Source organism: Panthera tigris, chromosome D2 (genome assembly GCF_018350195.1).
Source record: "Panthera tigris isolate Pti1 chromosome D2, P.tigris_Pti1_mat1.1, whole genome shotgun sequence".
NCBI classification, from domain to species: Eukaryota; Metazoa; Chordata; class Mammalia; order Carnivora; family Felidae; genus Panthera; species Panthera tigris.
Genome location: NC_056670.1, coordinates 27860767 through 27886266, shown reverse-complemented (window position 1 = coordinate 27886266; position 25500 = coordinate 27860767). Strand labels below are relative to the sequence as shown.

General features: G+C 34.7%; 1 protein-coding gene across 5 annotated transcripts in view; it reads left to right on the top strand.

Moving 5' to 3' along the window:
• CTNNA3 (catenin alpha 3) overlaps positions 1-25500 on the top strand; it is a 1692711-nt gene that overhangs the window by 433911 nt on the left and 1233300 nt on the right. For 4 of the 5 annotated variants that reach the window (XR_006209119.1, XR_006209117.1, XR_006209118.1 and 1 more), the window contains exon 1: positions 14638-14673. Coding sequence is in view for 1 of the 5 variants with exons in the window: in XM_042960559.1 (XP_042816493.1) it covers positions 14470-14673 (204 nt within the window). In the remaining 4 variants the exon portion in view is untranslated. Of the gene's footprint in view, positions 1-14469; positions 14674-25500 lie in introns of those variants that run through there. The other variant, XM_042960559.1, reaches the window with a different exon arrangement.

Sequence of the window (25500 nt, the reverse complement as noted above, 5' to 3'; positions counted from 1 at the left end):
AATAATTATTTGGGACATTTAAAAAGTCAATCCAGCTAAAATTTTGTCAATTTCATTTACCTTTTTATGAAACCAACTCTTTGTTTTGTTGATTCTTTCTTTTCTTTCTTTCGTTCTTTCTTTCTTTCTTTCTTTCTTTCTTTCTTTCTTTCTTTCTTTCTCTTTTTTTCTTGTCTCTGTTTCATTTATTTCAGGTCTCATCTTTCTTGTTATTCTCTTCCCTGTGATAACTTTGGACTTAGTTTATTCTTCTTCTAGTTCCTTGAGATATAAAGTTAGGTTCTTTGAGATCTTTTTTCTTTTAATTAACATATGCATTTATCACTATTAATTTTCCTCTTAAAACTGCTTTTGCTGCATCTCATAAGTTTTGGTATGTTATCTTTCCATTTTCATTTGTTTCATGATTTATTGATTGATTGATTTCTTCTTTGACCCATTGGTTGCTCAGGTATGTGTTAATTAATTAATTAATTAATTTTATTTTATTTTATTTTATTTTATTTTTTTATTTTAATATATGAATTTTATTGTCAAATTGGTTTCCATACAACACCCAGTGCTCATCCCAAAAGGTGCCCTCCTCAATACCCATCACCCACCCTCCCCTCCCTCCCACCCCCCATCAACCCTCAGTTTGTTCTCAGTTTTTAAGAGTCTCTTATGCTTTGGTTCTCTCCCACTCTAACCTCTTTTTTTTTTTTTTTTTCTTCCCCTCCGCCATGGGTTTCTGTTAAGTTTCTCAGGATCCACATAAGAGTGAAACCATATGGTATCTGTCTTTCTCTGTATGGCTTATTTCACTTAGCATCACACTCTCCAGTTCCATCCACGTTGCTACAAAAGGCCATATTTCATTCTTTCTCATTGCCACGTAGTATTCCATTGTGTATATAGACCACAATTTCTTTATCCATTCATCAGTTGATGGACATTTAGGCTCTTTCCATAATTTAGCTGTTGTTGAGAGTGCTGCTATAAACATTGGGGTACAAGTGCCCCTATGCATCAGTACTCCTGTATCCCTTGGATAAATTCCTAGCAGTGTTATTGCTGGGTCATAGGGTAGGTCTATTTTTAATTTTCTGAGGAACCTCCACACTGCTTTCCAGAGTGGCTGCACCAATTTGCATTCCCACCAACAGTGCAAGAGGGTTCCCGTTTCTCCACATCCTCTCCAGCATCTATAGTCTCCTGATTTCTTTATTTTGGTCACTCTGACTGGCGTGAGGTGGTATCTGAGTGTGGTTTTGATTTGTATTTCCCTGATAAGGAGCGACATTGAACATCTTTTCATGTGCCTGTTGGCCATCCGGATGTCTTCTTTAGAGAAGTGTCTATTCATGTTTTCTGACCATTTCTTCACTGGATTATTTGTTTTTCGGGTGTGGAGTTTGATGAGCTCTTTATAGATTTTGGATACTAGCCCTTTGTCCCATATGTCATTTGCAAATATCTTTTCCCATTCCGTTGGTTGCCTTTTAGTTTTGTTGGTTGTTTCCTTTGCTGTGCAGAAGCTTTTTATCTTCATAAGGTCCCAGTAATTCACTTTTGCTTTTAATTCTCTTGCCTTTGGGGATGTGTCGAGTAAGAGATTGCTACGGCTGAGGTCAGAGAGGTCTTTTCCTGCTTTCTCCTCTAGGGTTTTGATGGTTTCCTGTCTCACATTCAGGTCCTTTATCCATTTTGAGATTATTTTTGTGAATGGTGTGAGAAAGTGGTCTAGTTTCAACCTTCTGCATGTTGCTGTCCAGTTCTCCCAGCACCATCTCTTAATGAGACTGTCTTTTTTCCATTGGATGTTCTTTCCTGCTTTGTCAAAGATTAGTTGGCCATACGTTTGTGGGTCTAGTTCTGGGGTTTCTATTCTATTCCATTGGTCTATGTGTCTGTTTTTGTGACAATACCATGCTGTCTTGATGATGACAGCTTTGTAGTAGAGGCTAAAGTCTGGGATTGTGATGCCTCCTGCTTTGGTCTTCTTCTTCAAAATGACTTTGGCTATTCGGGGCCTTTTGTGGTTCCATATGAATTTTAGGATTGCTTGTTCTAGTTTCGAGAAGAATGCTGGTGCAATTTTGATTGGGATTGCATTGAATGTGTAGATAGCTTTGGGTAGTATTGACATTTTGACAATATTTATTCTTCCAATCCATGAGCAGGGAATGTCTTTCCATTTCTTTATATCTTCTTCAATTTCCTTCATAAGCTTTCTATAGTTTTCAGCATACAGATCTTTTACATCTTTGGTTAGATTTATTCCTAGGTATTTTATGCTTCTTGGTGCAATTGTGAATGGGATCAGTTTCTTTATTTGTCTTTCTGTTGCTTCATTGTTAGTGTATAAGAATGCAACTGATTTCTGTACATTGATTTTGTCTCCTGCAACTTTGCTGAATTCATGTATCAGTTCTAGCAGACTTTTGGTGGAGTCTATCGGATTTTCCATGTATAATATCATGTCATCTGCAAAAAGTGAAAGCTTGACTTCATCTTTGCCAATTTGGATGCCTTTGATTTCCTTTTGTTGTCTGATTGCTGATGCTAGAACTTCCAGCACTATGTTAAACAACAGTGGTGAGAGTGGACAAGGGATGTGTTAACTTAAATGTATTCACAAATTTTCAAATTTCCTCTTATTATTGATTTCTAGTTTTACACCAAATATCATGTGGGGCGAAAAGATAAATTTAGATTTAAGTCTTAAATTTGTTAAGACTAGTTTTATGGGTAAACATATGATCTGTCCTGGAGAATGTTCCATGTGCACTTGAAAAGAATGTATGTTTTGATTTTGTATATGTCTCTTTGGTTTATCTGACCTTATGTGAAGTTTAAGTCCAATGTTCTCATACTGATTTTCTGTCTGGTTGATCTGTCCATTACTAAAGTGGGATATTGAAGTCCCCTACCATTTTTTTTTTCTTCCCACTGTCTCATATTTAACTATTTTAGATTCCAAAATCCTCTGAATTACATTGGATCTTTCATTCTATATTTTTAATTTTATTTTTTATTTTTTAAAATTTATATCCAAGTTAGGATATAGTGCAACAATGATTTCAGGAGTAGATTCCTTAGTGCCTCTTACCCATTTAGCACATCCCCCCTTCCACAACCCCTCCAGTAACCCTCAGTTTATTTTCCATATGTATGAGTCTCTTCTGTTTTGTCTCCCTCCCTGTTTTTATATTATTTTTGTTTCCCTTCCCTTATGTTCACCTGTTTTGTCTCTTAAAGTCCTCATATGAGTTAAATCATATAATTTTTGTCTTTCTCTGACTAATTTCACTTAGCATAATACCTTCCAGTTCCATCCACGTAGTTGCAAATGGCAAGATTTCATTCTTTTTGATTGCCGAGTAATACTCCATTGTATGTATATACCAGAATCTTTATCCATTCATCCATCGATGGACATTTGGGCTCTTTCCATACTTTGGCTATCGTTGATAGTGCTGCTATAAACATTGGGGTACATGTGTTCCTTCAAAGCAGCACACCTGAATCCCTTGGACAAATGCCTAGTAGTGCAATTGCTGGGTCATAGGGTAGTTCTATTTTTAGTTTTTTGAGGAACCTCCATACTGTTTTCCAGAGTGTCTGCACCAGCTTGCATTCCCACCAACAGTGCAAAAGAGATCCTCTTTCTCTGCATCCTCACTAACATCTGTTGTTGCCTGAGTTCTTAACGTTAGCCATTCTGACAGGTGTGAAGTGGTATCTAACTGTGGTTTTGATTTGTATTTCCCTGAGGATGAGTGATGTGGAGCATTTTTTCATGTGTCATTGGCCATCTGGATGTCTTCTTTGGAGAAGTGTCTATTCATGTCTTTTGCCCATTTCTTCACTGGATTATTTGTTTTTTGGGTGTTGAGTTTGCTAAGTTCTTTATAGAGTTTGGATATTAACCCTTTATCTGATATATCGTTTGCAAATATCTTCTCCCATTCTGTCGGTTGCCTTTTAGTTTTGTTGATTGTTTCCTTCGCTGTGCAGAAGCTTTTTATTTTGATGAGGTCTCAATAGTACATTTTTGCTTTTGTTTCCCTTCCCTCCAGAGACATGTTGCGTAAGAAGTTGCTGTGGCCAAGATCAAATAGGTTTTTGCTTGCTTTCTCCTTGAGGATTTTTATGGCTTCCTGTCTTACATTTGGGTCTTTCATCCATTTTGAATTTATTTTTGTGCATGGTGTAAGAAAGTGGTCCAGGTTCATTCTTCTGCATGTCGCTGTCCGGTTTTCCCAGCACCACTTGCTGAAGAGATTGTCTTGATTCCATTGGATATTCTTCCCTGCTTTGTCAAAGATTAGTTGGCCATATGTTTGTGGGTCCATTTCTGGGTTCTCTATTCTGTTCCATTGATCTGAATGTCTATTCTTGTGCCAGTACCATACTGTCTTGATGATTACAGCCTTATAGTAAAGGTTGATGTCTGGGATTGTGATGCCTCCTGCTTTGGTTTTCTTTTTCAAGATTGCTTTGGCTACTTGGGGTCTTTTCTGGTTCCATACAAATTTTAGGATTATTTGTCCTAGCTCTGTGAAGAATGCTGGTATTATTTTGATAGGAATTGCATTCAATTGCTTTGGGTAGTATTGACATTTTAACAATATTTGTTCTTCCTATCCAGGAGCATGGAATCTTTTCCCATGTGGTTGTGTCTTCTTCAATGTCTTTCATAAGCTTTCTGTAGTTTTCAGTGTATAGATTTCTCACCTTTTGGTTAGATTTATTCCTAGCTATTTTATGGTTTTTTGTGCAACTGTAAATGGGATCGATTCCTTGATTTCTTTTTCTGTCACTTTATTGTTGGTGTATAGGAATGCAACCGATTTCTGTGTGTTGACTTTATATCCTGCCACTTTGCTGAACTCATGAATCTGTTCTAGCAGTATTTTGGTGGAATCTTTTGGCTTTTTTATATAGAGTATCATAGAGTACTATGTTCAGTAACAGTGGTGAGAGTGGACCTCCCTGTCTTGTTCCTGACCTTAGGGGGAAAGCTCTCAGTTTTTCCCCATTGAGGATGATATTAACATTGGGTCGTTCATATATGGCTTTAATTATCTCTATGTATGCTGCTTCCATCCCTACTTTCTTGAGGCTTTTTATCAAGAAACGATGCAGTATATTGTCAAATGCTTTCTCTACATCTATTGAGAGGATCATATGGTTCTTGTCCTTTCTTTTATTGATGTGATAAATCACGTTAATTGTTTTGCGGATATTGAACCAGCCTTCATTCCAGGTATAAACCCCACTTGGTCCTGGTGAATATTTTTTTAATGTATTGTTGGATCCAGTTGGCTAATATGTTGTTGAGGATTTTTGCATCCATGTTCATCAGGGAAATTGGTCTATAGTTCTTCTTTTTAGTGGGGTCTCTGTCTAGTTTGGAATCAAGGTAATGCTGGCTTCATAGAAAGAGTTTGGAAGTTTTTCTTCCATTTCTGTTTTTTGAGAATAGGTATTAACTCTTCCTTAAGTGTTTGGTAGAATTTCTCTGGAAAGCTATCTGGCCCTGGGCTCTTGTTTTTGGCAGATTTTTGGTTAGCAATCTGATTTCTTTACTGGTTATGGGTCTTCTAAATTTTTTTTTTCTTCCTGTGTCAGTTTTGGTAGTGTATATGTTTCTAGGAATTTGTCCATTTCTTCCAGATTGCCCATTTTATTGGCATAGAATTGCTCATAATATTCTCTTATTATTGTTTTTATTTCTGCTGTGTTGGTTGTGATCTCTCCTCTTTCATTCTTGATTTTATTTATTTGGGTCCTTTCCTTTTTCTTCTTGATCAAACTGACTAGTGGTTTATCAATTTTGTTAATTCTTTCAAAGAACCAGCTTCTGGTTTCATTGATCTGTTTTTTTTTTTCTTCTTTTTTGTTTTTGTTTTTTTTTTTTTGGTTTTGATAGCATTACTTTCTGCTCTAATCTTTATTATTTCCTGTCTTCTGCTGGTTTCGGGTTTTACTTGTTCTTTTTCCAGCTCCTTAAGGCATAAGGTTAGGTTGTGTATCTGAGATCTTTCTTCCTTCTTTAGGAAGGCCTGGATTGCTATATACTTTCCTCTTATGACTGCCTTTGCTGCATCCCAGAGCTTTTAGGTTGTGGTGTTATCATTTCCATTGACTTCCATATACTTTTTAATTTCCTCTTTAGCCCATTCATTCTTTGGTAGGATGTTCTTCAGTCTCCAAGTATTTCTTACCTTTCAAAATCTTTTCTTGTGGTTGATTTCGAGTTTCATAGCATTGTGGTCTGAAAATATGCATGGTATGTTCTCGATCTTTTTGTACTTACTTAGGGCTGGTTTGTGTCCCAGTATATGGTCTGTTCTGGAGAACGTTCCATGTGTACTGGAGAAGAATGTATATTCTGCTGCTTTAGGATGAAATGTTCTGATTATATCTGTTAAGTCCATCTGGTCCAGTGTGTCATTCAAAGCCATTGTTTCCTTGTTGAGTTTTTGATTAGATGTTCTGTCTCTTGCTGTGAGTGGGGTGTTGAAGTCTCCTACCATTATGTTATTACTACTATTATGGTATTACTATCTCCTACTATTATTGTATTAGTATCGATTATGGTATGGTATTACTGTTCTTTATGTTTATGATTAATTTTATCTTTGGGTGCTCTCACATTTGGTGCATAAATGTTTACAATTGTTAGGTCTTCTTGGTGGATAGATCCCTTGGTTATGATATAATGCCCTTCTGCATCTCTTGATACAGTCTTTGTTTTAAAGTCTAGATTGTCTGCTATAAGTATGGCTACTTTGGCTTTCTTTTGTTGACCATTAGCATGAAAGATAGTTCTCCATCCCCTTAATTTCAATCTGAAGGTGTCTTGAGGTCTAAAGTGGGTCTCTTGTAAACAGCATATAGATGGATCTTGTTTTCTTATCCATTCTGTCACCCTATGTCTTTTGATTGGAGCATTGAGTCCATTGACATTTAGAGTAAGTACTGAAAGATATGAATTTATTGCCATTATGTTTCTTGTAGAGTTGGAGTTTCTGGTGGTGTTCTCTGGTCCTTTCCAATCTTTGTTGCTTTTGAGATATATATATGTATATATTTTCATCTTTTCTCTCTCAGAAGGTCCCCCTTAAAATTTCTTGCAAGGCTGGTTTAGTGGTCATCAACTCCTTTAATTTTTGTTTGTCTGGGAAACTTTTTATCTCTCCTTCTATTTTGCATGACAGCCTTGCTGGATAAAGAATTCTTGGCTGCATATTTTTCTGATTCAGCACACTGAATATATCCTGCCACTCCTTTCTGGCCTGCCAAGTTTCTGTGGATAGGTTTGCTGCAAACCTGATCTGTCTTCCCTTGTAGGTTAGGGACTTTTTTTCCATTGCTGCTTTCATGATTCTCTCCTTGCCAGAGTATGTTGTGAATTTGACTATGATATGCCTTGTTGATGGTCTGTTTTTGTTGGATCTATTGGGGATCCTCTGTGCTTCCTGGACTTTGATGTCTGTATCTTTCCCCAGGTTAGGACAGTTTTCAGCTATGATTTGCTCACATAACCCTTCTACCCCTATTTCTGTCTCTTCCTCTTCTGAGACCCCTATGATTCTGATGTTCCTTTTTAATGAGTCACTGATTTCTCTAATTCTTAAATCGTGCTCTTTTGCCTTAGTCTCCCTCTATTTTTGTGCTTCATTATTCTCTATAAGTTTGTCCTCTGTATTGCTGATTCTGTGTTCTGCCTCATCCATTCTTGCCACCGCGGCATCCATCCGTGATTGCAGCTCAGAGCATTTTTAATTTCATCCTGACTAGCTTTTACTTCTTTTATCTCTGCATAAAGGGATTCTAATCTATTTTCAACTCCAGCTAGTATTCTTATTATCGTGATTCTAAATTCTGGTTCAGACATCTTGCTTGTATCTGTGTTGGTTAAATCCCTGGCTGTTGTTTCTTTGTGCTCTTTCTTTTGGGGTGAATTCCTTTGTTTTGTCATTTTGAACAGAGAAATGGAATTAATGAGGTAGAAAAATTAAAATTAAAAAATATATTAAAATTTAAAAATATTAAAATTTAAAAAATATTAAAATTAAAAAATTAGAAATACATACACACACAAATCAAATAAATGGCGCTAGATCCTAGGTGTATTTTGGTCTGGGTGTTGAAAGTGGTTTGACAGATTAGAGAATAAAAGGGGGGGAAAAGGAAATCATTTGAGAATTCTAAAAAATGAGTACACTGAAGTAGACTAAAATAAGATTATGGGAGTAAAATAGAATTTGAAAAAAATTACACAAAAGTAAAGTATATAGTAGAAAAAAATTAAAAAATATTTTAATCAAAATTAAAAATAAAAATGAATTTTTTCTTTTTTTGCATCCAAGAAAAAGAAACAAAAAGAAAAAAGGAAAAAAGTTCATTTGAAAATTTGACAAAGTGAATATACTGTAGTAGACTAGAATAAAATGATGGAACTCAAGTAGAATTTGAAAAAAGTTACATAAAAGCAAATAATACATTAAAAAAATTAAATAAAAGTATTTTTAATAAAAATTGAAAGTAAAAATATAGGTTTTCTCTTTCTGCATTCAAGAAAAAGAAAAGAAATGAAAGAGAAAAAAGAAAAGGTCGTTTGAAAATTTGAAAAAGTGAATACACTGAAGTAGACTAAAATAATCATTTTCATGGCATATCCTTTTACAACATTTCACTTTCAGCCTATCTGTGACCTAAGCTAATGTAAGCATATATGCCCATATAGTTGTTTTTTATGCAGCATTTAGTTGTTTTTTTAATTTAATATCTATTTAGCCACTATTTGTCTTTTTATTATAGATTTTAATTCACTTAAGATTAAAGTAATTATTGTTAGGAAAGGACTTAGTATTGCCTATTTTTTTTCTATTTTGCAGTTCCTTTGTTTCTGTCTTCCTTCTCATCTTCTCTTGTAATTTGGTGGCTTGTTTTTTGTAGTAGTATCTTTATGTTTTGTGTATCCACTACAGGATTATTTTTTATGGTTACCATGAGACTTACATAACACATTTTATAGTAATAACAGTTTATTTTAAACTGACAAAAACTTTGATTACTTATAAAAACTGTATACTTTCATTCTTCCTCACATTTTTTTTGTTATTCATGTTACACATTACATCCTTTTATGTTGTGTGTTCATTAGCAAATTTTTGTAGCTGTAGTTATTAATACTTTTGTTTTTTAACCCTTATACTAGAGTTATAAGTGATTTATCCACCATCATTAAAATTTTAGAGTATTCTGGATTTAATTATATATTTATATTAATCAGTGAGTTTTATACTTTTGTATGTTTTCATGTCACTAATTAGCATCCTTTGTTTCAATTTGAACTCTCTTTAACATCTCTTGTGGGCACCACCTTTTTCTGTCAGCCCTTTAAATATGTCATTTCATTTTCTCCTGGCCAGCAAGATTTCTGCTGAGAAATGTTATGGTAGTTTTAGGGGGGCTCCTTTACATTAGGTAGGTCACTTTTCTCTTGCTGCTTTCAAAATTCTCTTTTGTCTTTGACTTTTGACAATTTCATTGTAATATGTCTCTTTGAAGATCTCTTTATGCTTAATCAATTTGGTTGGGGTTCTTTGTGCTTCATGGATCTGGATGTTTATTTCCCTCCCCAATTTGTGAAAAGTTTTTGTCATTATATCCTTAAATAAGATTTCTGAAACTTTTTCTTCTCTGCTCCTTCTCGGAATCCCATAATGTGTATATTGATTTTTGTTTTTTGGTTGGTATTCCATAAGACTTATAAGCTTTCTTCACTCTTTTAAATATTTTTTTCTTTTTGTTCCTATGACTAGGTAATTTCAAATCATTTGTCCTTGAATTCATTGATCCTTTCTTCTGTATGCTGTAGTCTGCTCTTACAGACTACAACAGGTTACAGACTGTAACCCTTTTTGTGGATTTATAGTTCAGTCATGTATTCAGATCCAGGGTTTCTATTAGGTTATTTTTTATGATTTCTGTCTTTTGGTCAAACTTGCCATTTTGTTCGTATTTTTTTCCTGATTTCATTGAGTTGTCTACTTGTGTTCTCTCTTATCTTGGTGAGATTTTAAAGATGATTATTTTGAATTATTTTTTAGGCAATTAGTAAATCTCCATTTCTTTGGGATCAACTACTGGAGTTTTATTTTGTTCCTTTGGTGATATCACATTTCCTTGATTTTTCATGTTCCTTGAAACCTTTCATTCTGTCTTCACATTTGAAGAAGGAGTCACTTCTTTACTACTGGTTTCAGGAAAGAAAAAGCTTCACCAGTCATCCAGGCCAGAGATACTGGGGTCTCCAGACTCTTTCTATGTATGCACTTGCTTTATTCCTCCTTATTCTCCTGGGGAGAAGTCTTAGATTGTGTGCCTTATCTTGATTTCGCAAAGCCAGGCCGGGTGCTGAGATCCTCCTATTTATCTCCCCTAGGGCATTTCCCTGAAGTTTTCAAGGTTACACACCTTCTCCTAATCCAGCAGATCCAGCTGGATGCTGATATTTATGTGCTGTGTGTAGGAGCTTACATGCATTGTCTGCAGGGGAGCATGGAGTGTTGGCCACAGGACAGGAAGAGGTGCAGGGAATGCTGGTGGTAAATTCTGGCTAGTTATAGGATCTGTAGGTAGAGATCCTGTTGGATTTGTGGGAAAGGTTCTTATTAGAGTCCCAGTCCAGTTAGTAGGATCTGCTGCTTGCTGAAATCCATGTATTGGTTGCTTTGTGCTCGTGCCTTTTTTTTCTCTGCTCTTAGCTATTCCTAGATTATTCAGCTTTCCCAATTCTTTCAATGTTCTGATATGGAAAGATGAATTTGCGTCTCTTGGACAGCCTTTTCACAAGTTTGGGGAAGCTGAGGGCTCACTTTTTCCAGTGAGAGAAATCGCAGGTGAAGGCAGTCTCTCTTGGCCCTGAGCTGTGCTACCTTGACATGGTTAAAGTGAAAGTGTTTTGTTTTTTTTTTTTCATCCTCTTCAATGCTTGAGTTTTTGCTCCATGGGGGTGCTAGAAACTCTCAGCTGTATGCTGAGGCTTTGATAAATGTATTCTAGTTCATGGGTCATTGTTAAAATCAGTTTCTATGGGGATGTGAGATATAGAATCTATTTCATCATCTTACTGATGTTCAGGAGAGATTTTTTATTTCAGTCGGTCTCCCATTCTACTTTGTAGAACATTCAAGTTATATTAAAAAAACTCATCTTTTTATTGATTTGATGACAAGCTTAGTGAAAATTTTTATGGGATGTAAATAGGAGGACAGTAGTTAAGCAGAATCAAGAGGCCTGCATGTGGGTAGTAGATAGCACAGCAAGCAATGGTTTGAGTTTGGATGAGATCAAAGAATCCGACTTTAAAGATCAGGCAGGTAAAAATCCAAAGGTAGGATAGTTTGAGGAATGGTCTTGTAGAGAAGTACTAGAGTGAACTTAATCCTGTAAGAAGGGATGTTTTCCGACGTGAAATCATAGCCATCTAAGTTTGTGTTTCTTCTAGCAATAATTACAGGGTAAACACATTTGAAATTTAATCAATTTTACCTATCATTATAAGCTGGAGAGACATGTTTACTGTTTCTAACACATCTTCTAATGGCATTTGATAAAGCAAAGAGCAATTCTGTTGTCCTCAGTGTCTTTTCTTAATGACAATATCACACTGGAAGGACATTTTCAAGAAGGTTTTAATTGATTTAATAATTGTTATGAAACATTGGGATAGGATGTTTGTATTAAAATAGTGAGCCAGATAGTATCCAAAATCTATAAAGAGCTCACCAAACTCCACACCTGAAAAACAAATAATCCAGTGAAGAAATGGGCAGAAACATGAATAGACACTTCTCTAAAGAAGACATCCAGGTGGCCAACAGGCACATGAAAAGATGCTCCATGTCGCTCCTCATCAGGGAAATACAAATCAAAACCACACTCAGATTCCACCTCATGCCAGTCAGAGTGGCTAAAATGAACAAATTTAGAGACTATAGATGCTGGAGAGGATGTGGAGAAACGGGAACCCTTTGGCACTGTTGGTGGGAATGCAAACTGGTGTAGCCATTCTGGAAAACAGTGTGGAGGTTCCTCAAAAAATTAAAAATAGATCTACCCTATGACCCAGTAATAGCACTGCTAGGAATTTACCCAAGGGATACAGGAGTGCTGATGCATAGGGGCACTTGTACCCCAATATTTATAGCAGCACTTTCAACAATAGCCAAATTATGGAAAGAGCCTAAATGTCCACCAACTGATGAATGGATAAAAAAATTGTGGTTTATATACACAATGGAATACTACTTGACAGTGAGAAAGAATGAAATATGGCCTTTTGTAGCAATGTGGATGGAACTGGAGAGTGTTATGCTAAGTGACATAAGTCACACAGAGAAAGACAGATACCATATGTTTTCACTCTTATGTGGATCCTGAGAAACTTAACAGAAGGCCATAGGGGAGAGGAAGGAAAAAAAAGTTAGAGAGGGAGGGAGCCAAAACATAAGAGACTCTTAATAACTGAGAACAAACTGAGGGTTGATGGAGGGTGGGAGGGAGGGGAGGGTGGGTGATGGGTATTGAGGAGGGCACCTGTTGGGATGAGCACTGGGAGTTGTACAGAAACCAATTTGACAATAAATTTCATATTAAAAAAAATATAATAGTGAGCCAAAGAAAGACATGGCAAAATTTGCAAATGAAATAAGGAGGTAGATTTAGATGTAAATGAATCCTTGACATATGGCCAAGCCTATGGTGAGGTTATTTCAATTATATGCATGGATAAAGAAAATGTTAAACTTGGTATTTGTAAAATTAATTTCCTTTCAATTTTTTTTCGTTTTTTGTCCATCTGAAAGAGAAAAATGGAGAGACTCAGTAACACAATAGAAAAATAGGAATGGAATAGAATCATGAAAGGAAGAATTCTTCTGAATGATTTTAAGACATTTAACCAGTTTTATAAAAGATATGTTTTAGTTGTATTTTATATTATAAAATATGTGAACATTATAGAGTGAATTATATGGAACAAGTCTACGAGACAGACACAATCTCCAGTTACAAATGAAGGGCATACATGGGGTATCCAAAATGTGAATCATCAAGAAAAGCAATACTGTGCAAACACTGGTGACTACTAATTTTTCTTTCTTTCTAATTGTTTTGAAATGTTTCCTTTTCTGTTATAATTTTCTCTTCCTAGCTTGGCCCTAGCTTTGTAGTTTTAAAAATTTTATCCTACATTATATCCCAATGATTCATCATAATGTAATATAGGACAAGGATCAATGTAAGATTACATACACACAATATGCATACACCTGTGTGTGTGTGTGTGTGTGTGTGTGTGTGTGTGTGTGTGTGTTTACATAATGTAAGATTAGACCCTCTGACCATTGGGTGTGTTTGTGTATGTGTGTATGTATACTCACATGTGCATGCACATCTTGAAGATCATTGTATGATTTCATTTTATGTTAAGGGTTCTTCAGAGAGCTTTTATTTGATATTCTTTCTCCAATTATCACATTATGCTTAAACCTTGGAAAGGCTTCCCCTCTTGATATATTTTAATAAAAGAACCTTTAGAGCCACATACCCTCCATCTTTTCTTCATAGGCTGTAGATTATCTTGGCTTCTATTGCCTGAAGACTTATATCTAATGGAAACATTAAAAATACCATGTCAGGTTCCAGTAGTGGGAAATAGCTGGAAGTTTTAATAGATCAAATGGAAGACAGAGTTTTACTTTTAAATTAATAATTAAATTCAGAATTCTCTTTGATATGTTAGTGTTGAGGCTAATTAGAGTATATGATTTACAGTGAGGCATGATGAAAATAATATTGAATATTGAATATTATACAACTTAGATATTAATCTGAACTTCACTGTTTATTTGCCTAATGACCTTGAGTAAGATGGCTTCAGCCTGACTTCTCACAAGTTTAAGTGTGTGGTTACCAGTATCTTTACTGCCCAACTCTTTATAGTGTTGTCAGGATGAGATGATATATGTTAAAATATTGTGTAAACAATGAAGTTCAATATTAAGGTGACTACTGTAAATAATAGTTAATATGTGCCATGCACTATATTAAGTCTTGTCATAATTTTTACAACAGTTTTATGAGACAGGCAACATTAATATTCTAGTTTTACAGATCAGAAAGGTGAGGTTCGGATTGTGAAGGACACATGATTGGGTTCACACTATAGGTCAGTGGGAAAGGCAAGATTTGGATATTGGTCTGTCTGACACTAGACTTGATTTTAATAATTGCACAATTTTTGTCACTCACTTGAATAATAATTGCTACATAGAGTTATGCATGGAAGTAAAATTCTCTTTATTATCACATCTGAATTCTAAATGAGAAAATGAAATAATATTTATTTTTCTTAAAAACAGAATGCCATAGAGTTCTAATCATCCAAACGTGTTCTTCCTTTAGAATTTAATTATCTTGGATCCACTCACAGTGACTGAGGAAGAAATAAGACCATCACTAGAAAAACGTCTTGAAGCCATTATCAGTGGGGCTGCACTGTTGGCTGACTCTTCCTGCACAAGAGATTTCCATCGGGAACGGATTATCGCAGAATGCAATGCCATTCGTCAGGCTCTCCAGGACCTGCTTTCAGAGTACATGAACAATGTAAGTAACTGGTTTTCCACCAACCCCTTACAATGGGTATGTACTGAGGTTCTTTCTGTGTACAAATGTAATAATTTACAAATGAGTACATGATTTTACATGGTTTGGCTTTCTGAATGGGTTCTACTCACAGAGTACAGCTTTGAAATAGGAATTTCTAGGGATGAGATCCAACAATATATAATTGTTTTATTTGAGGAAGTATTAAATATTAGTTGAAGAAGAGAGTCAGGATTAGAGAAAAGAAACTGGAGTTGCACATCAATAAAAGGAAGATGAAAAAATGGGAAGGTTGTTCAGGATTACATTGGTGAATAACAAAATTGGAATTTAGGTAGTATTAGATCAAGTGAATGCTGCAGGAATCAGGGTTTAGTTTTGAAGGTGTAGAGTGCCTGTAGTTTGTCACTTTGGCTCCTAACCTTTTTCACAAATGATATACTTGTATAATTTTTTGCAGTTTGACCTACCTCTTAGGAATATTATAAATGTTGTCTAAATTTAGACAAATGAAAAAGTATTTGTTTCAAGATCCTTTTGGTTTCATTTCATATATATTCATATGTGATATATTCAGTTCATATGTATTTTTCTACGTCCATCTATGGAGTACATATGCCAGTTTTTACACTCAAATTATTGCTGTTTTTAAAATGAACAAGAAAGCATTGAAGACATTGTCAACCATATATTGATCATGAAGCCCCCTTAAGTAATAGAGCTAAATAAAATGAAGGATTTATAATATATATATAATATATATATAATATTTTGTTCATCTTCTTTATAAATGGAATAGTTCAAGAATTATGAGAGTACATTTTGAAAATTATTAGTTACAAATCATATGACTTTGGGGTATGAAGTTGAAGATTTAAGATTGTTCAGTATAAGTAATTTATGTGAATAATTGAAGTGTGCTAAAATTAGTTAATGAGTTTTAAGGCTCCTTCTGCACATTTGATGTATCTTCATATCTTAATATTTGATAACTTTGGCTCCTGACCAAAAGTCTCTTGCCTGTCAAGAGATCAAAGTTGTAAAGCAGACTTTGTTAATAAGAACATGTTAGTAATGTCATGTCCTGCTTCTGAAGCTAGAATGTTTTCAATTTTGGCATATAATATACTCTTTTTTAAATTTCTAGTATTTTAAAAAAAATTTATGGAACATTACGACAAAGCATAAGAAATAGAAAGTTATATAAGAAAAGCATGAACCCAGAAAGCATATAATACATTTTTAATTAAAGATTTTTTTCTAATGTTTGTTTACTTTTTAGAGAGAGAGAGAGAGACAGAGACAGAGAGACAGAGTGTGAGCAGGGGAAGAACAGAGAGAGGGAGACATAGAATCTGAAGCCGGCTCCAGGCTCTGAGCTGTCAGTACAGAGCCCGATGCAGGGCTCAAACTCATGGACAGCGAGATCATGACCTGAGCTGAAGTCAGATGGTTAACTGACTGAGTCACTCAGGCATCCCTAGTTAAAGAGTTTTTAAGGGAATTTAACAATTATAAGAAACTCAAAAGATAGTATTGTATCGGATTTCCTTCTCCCATGATCTATAAACCATTAAAATTATTCTCATATTTATACATACAAATAAAATTGCATATAAGTTTATTTTAATCTAAAAAGTATAAAATTATAGATAAATTAACTTTTCAGATATAAAGTTGTTTTATTCTTTTAGATGCAAAAGCAAACAGATACACATGCACAGTCACCCACATACATAGTTGGGGATGGCAACATAATCATAGAGCTTGATGCAAAATGAAAATGCAAGTACCCTTGTTTAAAATCAGGGAAAAAACTTTTTTTCCCCTCATAGTCTTGATTGACCTAAGAAGGTAATTTTTACTTGCTATTTAATGTTAGGTTCTCTGTTACATAGTATTTGTGAGAACATGCAGACCCTCACAGGTGTCTCTAGCCCTGCCCCATGACCATGACCCACTTTACCTTGTGCTAAGGCCCCCACTGGGAGTGGAGGGTGGCAGTAATTGTTGGGTGGGAGAGCAGGTGGCTAAGGACTTGTGCCCGAAAGGCAGAACTGCTTGTGAGTCTAGGGCATATGCTCCATCACTAATATACACAAATCCCAAGGTAAAATTATTAAACATTTCAAGACTGTGGTAGCAAAGCATTAAAGGCCAAGCATGGGGTTCCTTTCTGAGTATGGGGCCCTGAATACAGTCACAGGCCCCTGAAACTGGTCCTGTACATCATAAATACATACCACATAAGTGATTTTATGGCTCTCTTCAACTTTTGGTTAAAAACTATTTGAGTTAAAAACTATTTATACCAAAGGTGAAGTGATGAGAGCATTTTGCCCTGGGTATAATCATTAAGAAGGTGCATTGTCTCTAGATATTTGTAAACAATAATAAACGAACTGAAAGTTGGTCTGGTTTTTGCTATCACCAAACTCTAGCAATTCTAAATGTTAAGTGATAAAGTGTTTTTCTCAAAATTCTTTTGTTTTTTTAAGTTCTGAACAATACTAAGGTTATAATTGACTTTTAATGATATGTATGAATGATTCAAATTGCACATCTTATGATTATCCTTTAATAACCATGACATTCCTTAGGCATTTAAACAGCAGATTCAAAGAAACAATGACGACACAATGATTATAAAGAAAAAGAACTAGAAATATCAATTCTGATATTTATGTTATCACTCAGAATTTTTATTTAAATTTAAAATTATAACAATAAAACAGAATTGCTGGGGTAATATTTGTATTAGGGAAATGCAAATTTCATGCATTTGAAGTTCATACGTGAAATCCTTTATTGAATTTGAGCACTAACTGAAATTTGTTCTTCTTTTAAAATTTGTCAATTACTTTAAAGTTAAAGAACAAATCAGAAAAATAATGGTTATTACTGAAAAGTAATTTTGTCATGTAGAGGAGACAGGTGTTTAAATATTTACTTCAGGTATAAAATATGTTAAGTGAGTCACTGAAAAAAATGTCTGTATATATATATATTTCTTACTGCTCTTTTTCTTAACAAGGGTTTACTCTGATAGTTTCAAGGCCCATTTCTCAAGAACACATAACCTATTTATTTATGTTACTAATATCCTTCTCTTCGGTATGTTGGTTTTAAGACAAGGTAAGTTCTATGTTAGAAGAATGAAGTGGAAAGAAACTTTTTCATTTATAATATGCAAATAATTAAGATCAGTGGTAAGTACCTTTTAAAAAATCGTGTCCAGAAAATTATCTTAATTTTTTTTTAAAGTAGACTTAGAAAAAATTTTATTTAATTGATTAGATCATACTACTCTTTATGCTTGATGGAGGCCGTTTTCTTCTTCCTTCCTCCTTCCTCCATGTTTCCTCTTCTCCTCTTCTGGCAAAGGAGAGTAAACACCCCCTGAAATTCATTTCCCTCTTAGCACTTCCCATTTTTATCTCTCATCCATGTTGGCATTCCTGTGTTTATTTGTGTGCCTTTCCTGGACAGGAGCTCCAAAAGAGTGAGGACTCTCTCCCTGGCCCTTAGCACAGAGACTTTCAGGTAGCAGGTGCTCAGTGATTATCATTTGGTTACAGGTATATTGAATTTAGTACTTGCTTCTTCTCAGTTTTTAAAATTAAAATGGACAATGTGCCTAAAGCAGTTAATTTATATTTATTTAATATATTAAATAATAACCATGGAGAAAATATGGGGAGGATTAATGGTAAGAATAGAAACCTGGGATAGGAAGAAGGGCACAGAGGTGAGAAATCTGTTCTTTGGGTGATCTTAGTATATTTGTATATTCCTTTCTCTTAGGATATAATGTTAAATACTTGTTGAGGAGGGCATTTTTTTTTCAGGGAATGAAAGACTTATTATGTGTGGGTAATATCTGGCGATCTGCCCTAATGTTGGTGTAGAAGTCAGAGCAGGAGGAGCTAAATTTATGAAATGGTGGTCTACATGATCAGAAACCCATTTATATGCACAGTATATTAACTTTCTATTGTAGGTAAAACCCACTAATAATAAAAAAAATATGAATTTGTAGTATTATGAAAAAGTACTGCACAAGCAGTATAATAGTTCCTTTTCATATGAAAGTGCAGAATTTTAGGCCTAATGCTAGTATCTGACCTAGCCAATTAATATTTGAATTAAACAGCATGAACCAATCTGGAAAAACTGTGGGGTATATTATCAGAACACGTTTCTAGGTTTATTTTTATTCCAAGTTTATATCAGAAATGACGCTTCTTTATAACTGTTTAATCTGCTTTAACGAAAGGGAATGCACTTTCCTGGTATTAGCTGAACTCAAACCTTTCTCAGAATTTGCTTAAAAGATTTTAGATGGCTCTTATACTTAAGTCCTCAACTTTCCAGTTTAAGGAATGTTGTGTCTAATTTGGTGGGCCTGGTTTGCTTTTCAGATTAGTTAGGAGCTTTTCTATTGGGCTGTTGATAAAAAAAAAAATGCTTGGTAATTATTGAGACACAATAAAGATAACCGTAAAAATTTAAAGCAAGATGAACACTCATAATCTGTGCATCTTTTATATGAATGTAACTTCAAGGTTTCAAATTTTGTTAGTCTACTGGGTACAGAGAAGTTGAGCAGTGGGAAACGAATGTAGCTTATGGTTTCTCAGGTGCAATCCGCATGATCAGTATGAATCTAGGTGACTTTACTTTCTTAAACAGATCAGTAAGTCTTGATCATTTGTTTTTTTGACTGAAGCTCTATGTTTAGTAAGTTCAATGTCTTGTCACATTAATAAGAAATTAGTAGGTAATGAAACCACATGGATCTATAACGGGTAAAACAGTTGACCACTTAACACTTTAGTGATTATATATGATTGTTCTAATGTTTTCCATAATATATGGAAATAATTATTTTACATCCATAGGTCAAAAGTCGGACATAAGTTTCACTGGGCCAAAAAAGGAAGTGTTAGAGTGCTCCAATCTTTTCTGGAGAATCCATTTCTTTGCCTTTTCCAGCTTCTAGAGGCCATCCATAGTCCTTGGTTCACAGCCTCTTTGTGTATCTTCACAGCCAGCAATGTCACATTTCCCTGACCCTGTTTCTGTCCTCACATCTACTTCTCTGACCACATCCAGGATATGTTCTCCACTTTTTAGGATTCATGTGATTAGATAGGGCCCACTCAGATTATCCAGGAGAGTCATCCCATCTCATGGCTCTTAACCTTAATTACATTTACCAGGTTCCTTTTGCCATGTAAGATACCATGCTCACAGGTTCTGTGAATTAGGGTGTGAGCATCTTTGGGAAGCCCATGATATACACTAATACCAGTCTTCCTTAGTCTCTTCTGTGGAATCATCATCACTCCTTACATTTTAAATCTATTGTGGTTTGTATCTCTTACTTTAAGCTTTATGCAGGTAGATCACATATCTATTTTATTTACTATTTTATCTCTAGCCCAAGATATAATACTTGGCATTTAGAAAAAGCTAAATTGTAGTTTTTAATGAAAAAATGAATGAAATTATTGCATATTGTATATTCCCTATAATGGAGAAACTTCTTCTCTGGCATTCAATGAAATGAGTTTTGAGCGTCTACTAGATTTATACGATGAACTGCCTGTTATAAAAGACCTTATTTTGCAAAGTATAGGTCTCTTCTAAAAATCAGTGTGAATATTCAGAAATAAAATTTTCTCATCACAGTCTCTTCATTTGTATGCACATCTAGGTATATTCCACAAGATTTTTACTAATTAAAAAATATACTCCAGAGAACATTCAGAATTAGATGAAGTTTAACTTCTGTTTTTTTAAAACTTAGAAGTAAAAAAAATGTCTATTTTTCTAAGACATTTCTGCTGTTTTTGTTATACCTTCAGGATTGGTTAGGTCTAGTCTGTCTTCTCTGATGTACAGCATAATTAAGGAATTCTTCATGTGGATGGGGCAGAGTGAGGAGGCTCTAAAGAAGGGAGGGTCTTAGAGAGAAGTTTTTTTTAATGGTGGTCTTTCTATAGTTGGTGAAAACAAAGTTGGAGGTGAGTTGTCATCATGATTTAGTTCTAAGAATCATCAGACATGGATATTTCCCCCGGGGTGGATTTAAATCATGTTGATATTGTTAAGTTTGGACATATTACTGAACAGAATCTTCAAGTGATGTAAGGTTGTTGGTGAAGTTAGTACTCAGATTCGTACTTTATTAGAGAGGGTATTAGAGAGGTATTAGGGTATCAGAGAGTTTAGTGAGTGATGGCTAAAGTAAGTCAGGCCTGGCTGTATGCAGGGACTAATTTGCATTTCCAGACCTCTTACTTGCTCAATATTTTCTTCTTTTGGTGTCTTATGTGAAAGTACATTATTGGTTCTCATTATGTATTTGTTTAGTGACTAAATAATCAAATGGACTGGCTTTTGTTATTCAGAGACCTATCTCATTTGTAAGTCTTGTGTTTAATTTCCCTGTCCTGGGGAATTATAAAGATTTGCTAAGCCAACAAAGAGATGTTAAAGGGTTTTTCTTCCATATTAGTCCTCTACCTCTTCCTTGAAAATCCATTTTAGAAATAATTTCAGCCTTATTTGTCCTGATGATAAGGTAAAGCAGTTAGGATGATCTTTATGCAATGACTTTTTGAATACTAGAGACAGGTTAGAATTAAAATTCCAAAGAGGTAAAGGCAACCCCAAATCTCTTTTCTTTTCTTTTCTTTTCTTTTCTTTTCTTTTCTTTTCTTTTCTTTTCTGACATAACTGGCTTTTCTAACACAGAGAAGAAGGCAGAGATGTAGACAAAATGCAAAGATGGAGGAATTTATCCTAAATTAAAGAATAAGGTAAGGCCATGGCCAGAGAACTAAGTGAAGCAGATATAAATAACATGTCTGATGAAGAATTTAAAGCAATAATCATCAGGATACTCACTGTGCTTGGGAAAAGAATAGAAGACATCAGCAGTACCCTTAACCTAGATTTAAAGAGTTAAAGAAGAATGAATCAGAGATGAAGAGTACAATAAGCAAGATTATAACATACTTGGTGCAATTCAGGCTAGAAAAAGAAGAATGAAAACAAAAAAGAATGAATTAATGACCTAGAAGACAAAATAATGGAAAGCAATGAACTTGAACAAAAGGGACAAAGAAAAATTATGCAACACAAGAAAAGACTTAGGAAACTCAGTGACTTCATCAAATGGAATAACATTTGTATTATAGGAGTCTCAAAATAGACAAAGGGGAATGAAAATGTATTTGAAGAAATAATAGCTGAAAACTTACTTAATTTGGATAAGGAAACAGACATCCAGATCTAGGAGGCACAGAGAACTCCCATCAAAATAAAAAAAAGCAGATGAACATTAAGACATATTGTAATTAAATTTGTAAATATACTGATAAAAAATCTTGAAAGCAGCAAGACAAAAGAAGTCATTAGGTTACAAGGGAAAAACCGTTAGAGTAGCTGGAGATTTTTCAACAAAACTTGGCAAGCCAGAAGGGAGTAGAATAATATATTCAAAGTGCTGAATGGGAAAAATCTACAGCCAAGAATACTCTATCCAGCAAGGCTGTACTTCAGAATAGAAGGAGAGATAAAGAGTTTCCCAAACAAAAACTAACGGAGTTCATGACCACTAAATTAGCCCTGCAAGAAATATGAAAAGGACCCTCTAAGTGGAAAGGAGAGACCAAAAATTACAGCATAGAGGCAGGAAATACAAAAGCAGTAAGAATGAATGTTTCTGTAAAAATCAGTCAGGAAATTCACACAAAAAAAGAATATAAAGACTATAATAACATACACCTAAAACATAGGGAGGAATGTAGAAAAGAATTTGTTCAAACTTGAATGACCATCAACTTCATATAGACTGCTATTTACAGAAAAAGTTGTATATATAAGCCTTATGGTAATGATATATCAAAAACCACTAAAACTTGAAAAGAATAAAGAGAAAATAATCCAAATATATACTAAGGAAAATCAGCAAAACATGAAAGAGAAGAAACAGAGAAGAGAAGAGAAGGAAAGACAAGAAAGGATCAGAGAAAATTTCTAAGCAACAGCAAAACAATAAAATGGCAATAAGTACATATGTGTCAGTACTTACTTTGTGTTTTTTAAATTTAAATTAAATTATGTTAATTTTTTTAAGAGAGAAAGAGGAAATGAATGGGGGAGGTGCAAAGGGAGAAGGGTGAGAGAGAATCTTAAGCAGGCCCCACGTCCAACACAGAACATTACAGGGGACTCGATGTTACGACCATGAGATCATGACCTGAGCTGAAATCAAGAGTCAGACACTTAACTGGATGAGCCACGCAGGTGCCCCAATAATTACTTTGAATATAAATGGATTAAATGCTCCAATAAAAAGACATAGACTGTAAGAATGGATAAAAACAAGATGCAGCTATATGCTGCATACAAAAGACTCATTTTAGACCTAAAGACTTCTATAGATTGAAAGTGAGATGTAGAAACTTTTATCATGCAAATGGATATCAAAAGAAAGCCAGGGCAGCAATAATTGTATTGAACAAAATAGACTTTAAAACATAGATTGTAACTAAGAATGGCACTATATAATAATAAAGGGGACAATCCAGCAAGAAGCTATAACAGTTGTAAATGTTTATGCACCCAACATGAGAGCACCCAAATGCACAAAGCAGTTAATAACAAAAATAAAGGAACTAATTTATAATAACATAATAATAGTAGGGGACTTTAATACTCCACCTACATCAATGGACAGATCATCTAAACAGAAAACCAACATGGAAATGGTGACTTTGAATAACACACTGGACTGGATGGACTTAACAGGTATATTCAGAATATTCCATACTAAAACAGCAGAATACACATTCTTTTCAAGTACACATGGAACATTCTCCAAAATAGATCACATATTATGTCACAAAACAGGCCTCAACAAAACGTTGAAATCATACCATGAAACTTTTCTAACAATACACTATGATGTTAGATGTCAACCAGAAGAAAAAATCTGGAAAGACCACAAATACATGGAGGTTAAACAACATGTCACTAAATAATGAATGGGTCAACCAGGAAATCAAAGAGGAAATAAAAAAATACATGGAAACAAGTGAAAATGAAAACACAATGGTCTAAAACCTTTGGGATGCAGCAAAAGCAGTCCTAGGAGGGGAGTGTGTAGAAATACAGAGCTACCTCAAGAAGCAAGAAATATCTCAAATAAATAACCTAACCTTACACCCTAAAGAGTCTAGAAAAATAAAAACAAATGAAACCTAAAACCAGCAGAGGGAAGGAAATAATACAAATTACAGCATATATCTATAAATGATATAGAAACTAAAAAACAAAACAAAACAATAGAACATATAATGAAGCCAGGAACAGGTTCTTTGAAAAAATCAATAAATTTGTATACCTCTAGCTAGTCTTATCAAAAATATGAAGAACCTAAATAAATAGAATCACAAATGAGAGAGGGAAAATAACTAATACTCAGAAACACAAACAGTTAGATTATAAAAAACTATATGCCAACAAATTGGACAACCTGGAAGCAATGGATAAATGCTTAGAAACATATAAATTGCCAGAACTGAAACAGGAAGAAATAGAAAACTTGAAAAAACCAATAACCAGCAAAGAAATTGAATCAATATTAAAAAAAACTCCCAACAAACAAAATTTCTATTGTAGAAAAGAACACAGGCAGTAACTTCTTTCACATTGGCTATACCAACTTTTTTCTAGATATGACTCCTGAGGAAAGGGAAACAAAAGAAAAATAAACCATCATGACTACATCAAAGTAAAAAGCTCCTGTACAGTGAAGGAAACAATCAACAAAATTAAAAGGCAACCTGTGGAATGATAGAAGATATTTGTGAATGAGATATCCAAAGTGTTAGTATCCAAAATAAATAGAACTTATAAAACTCAACACCTAAACAATGGCAGAAGACATGAATAGACATTTCTCCAAAGAAAATATACAGATAGCCAATGGACACATGAAGAGATGCTCAGCATTAGTGATCATCAGAGAAATACAAATCAAAACTACAATGAGATATTACCTCACAGTGTCAGAGTGGCTAACATCAGCAACAGAAGAAACAATAGGTGTTGACAAGGATGCGGAGAAAGGGGAACCCTCTTGTACCATTGGAGGGAATGCAAATTGGTGCAGCCACTCTGCAAAACAGTAGGGTGTTTCCTCAAAAAGTTAAAACTAGAGCTGCCTTACAATTTAGCAATCGCATTACTCAGCATTACCTAAAGAATACAAAAAATACTAATTCAGAGGGACACATGCACACCTATGTTTATAGCAGCATTATCTAGAATAGCCAAGATTTGGAAGCAGCCCAAATGTCCATTGACTGACAAATGGATAAAGAAGATACGTATATCAATCAGCCATAAAAAGGAATGAAATTTTGCCATTTGCAACAACATGGATGGACCTGGGGAGTAATATGCTAAACAAATTAAGTCAGTCAGAGAAAGACAAGTACCATATGATTTCACTCTTCTGTGGAATTTAAGAAACAAATGAGCAAAGGGTAAAAAAAGAGAGAGGGAGGCAAACTAAGAAAAAGACTCTTAAATATACAGAACAAACTGATGGTTACCTGAAGGGGGAAGGTGATAGAGGGGCACCTGGGTGCCCTCCTTTATCACTTTCATCTTAAGCATTAGTTAAGCGTCTGACTGGTTCAGGCCATGAACTCATGCTCTCACGGTGTCTGACTCATGATCTCATGCTCCTGAGTTTGAGCCCTGTGTTGGGCTCAGTGCTGACAGCTCAGAGCCTGGAGCCTGCTT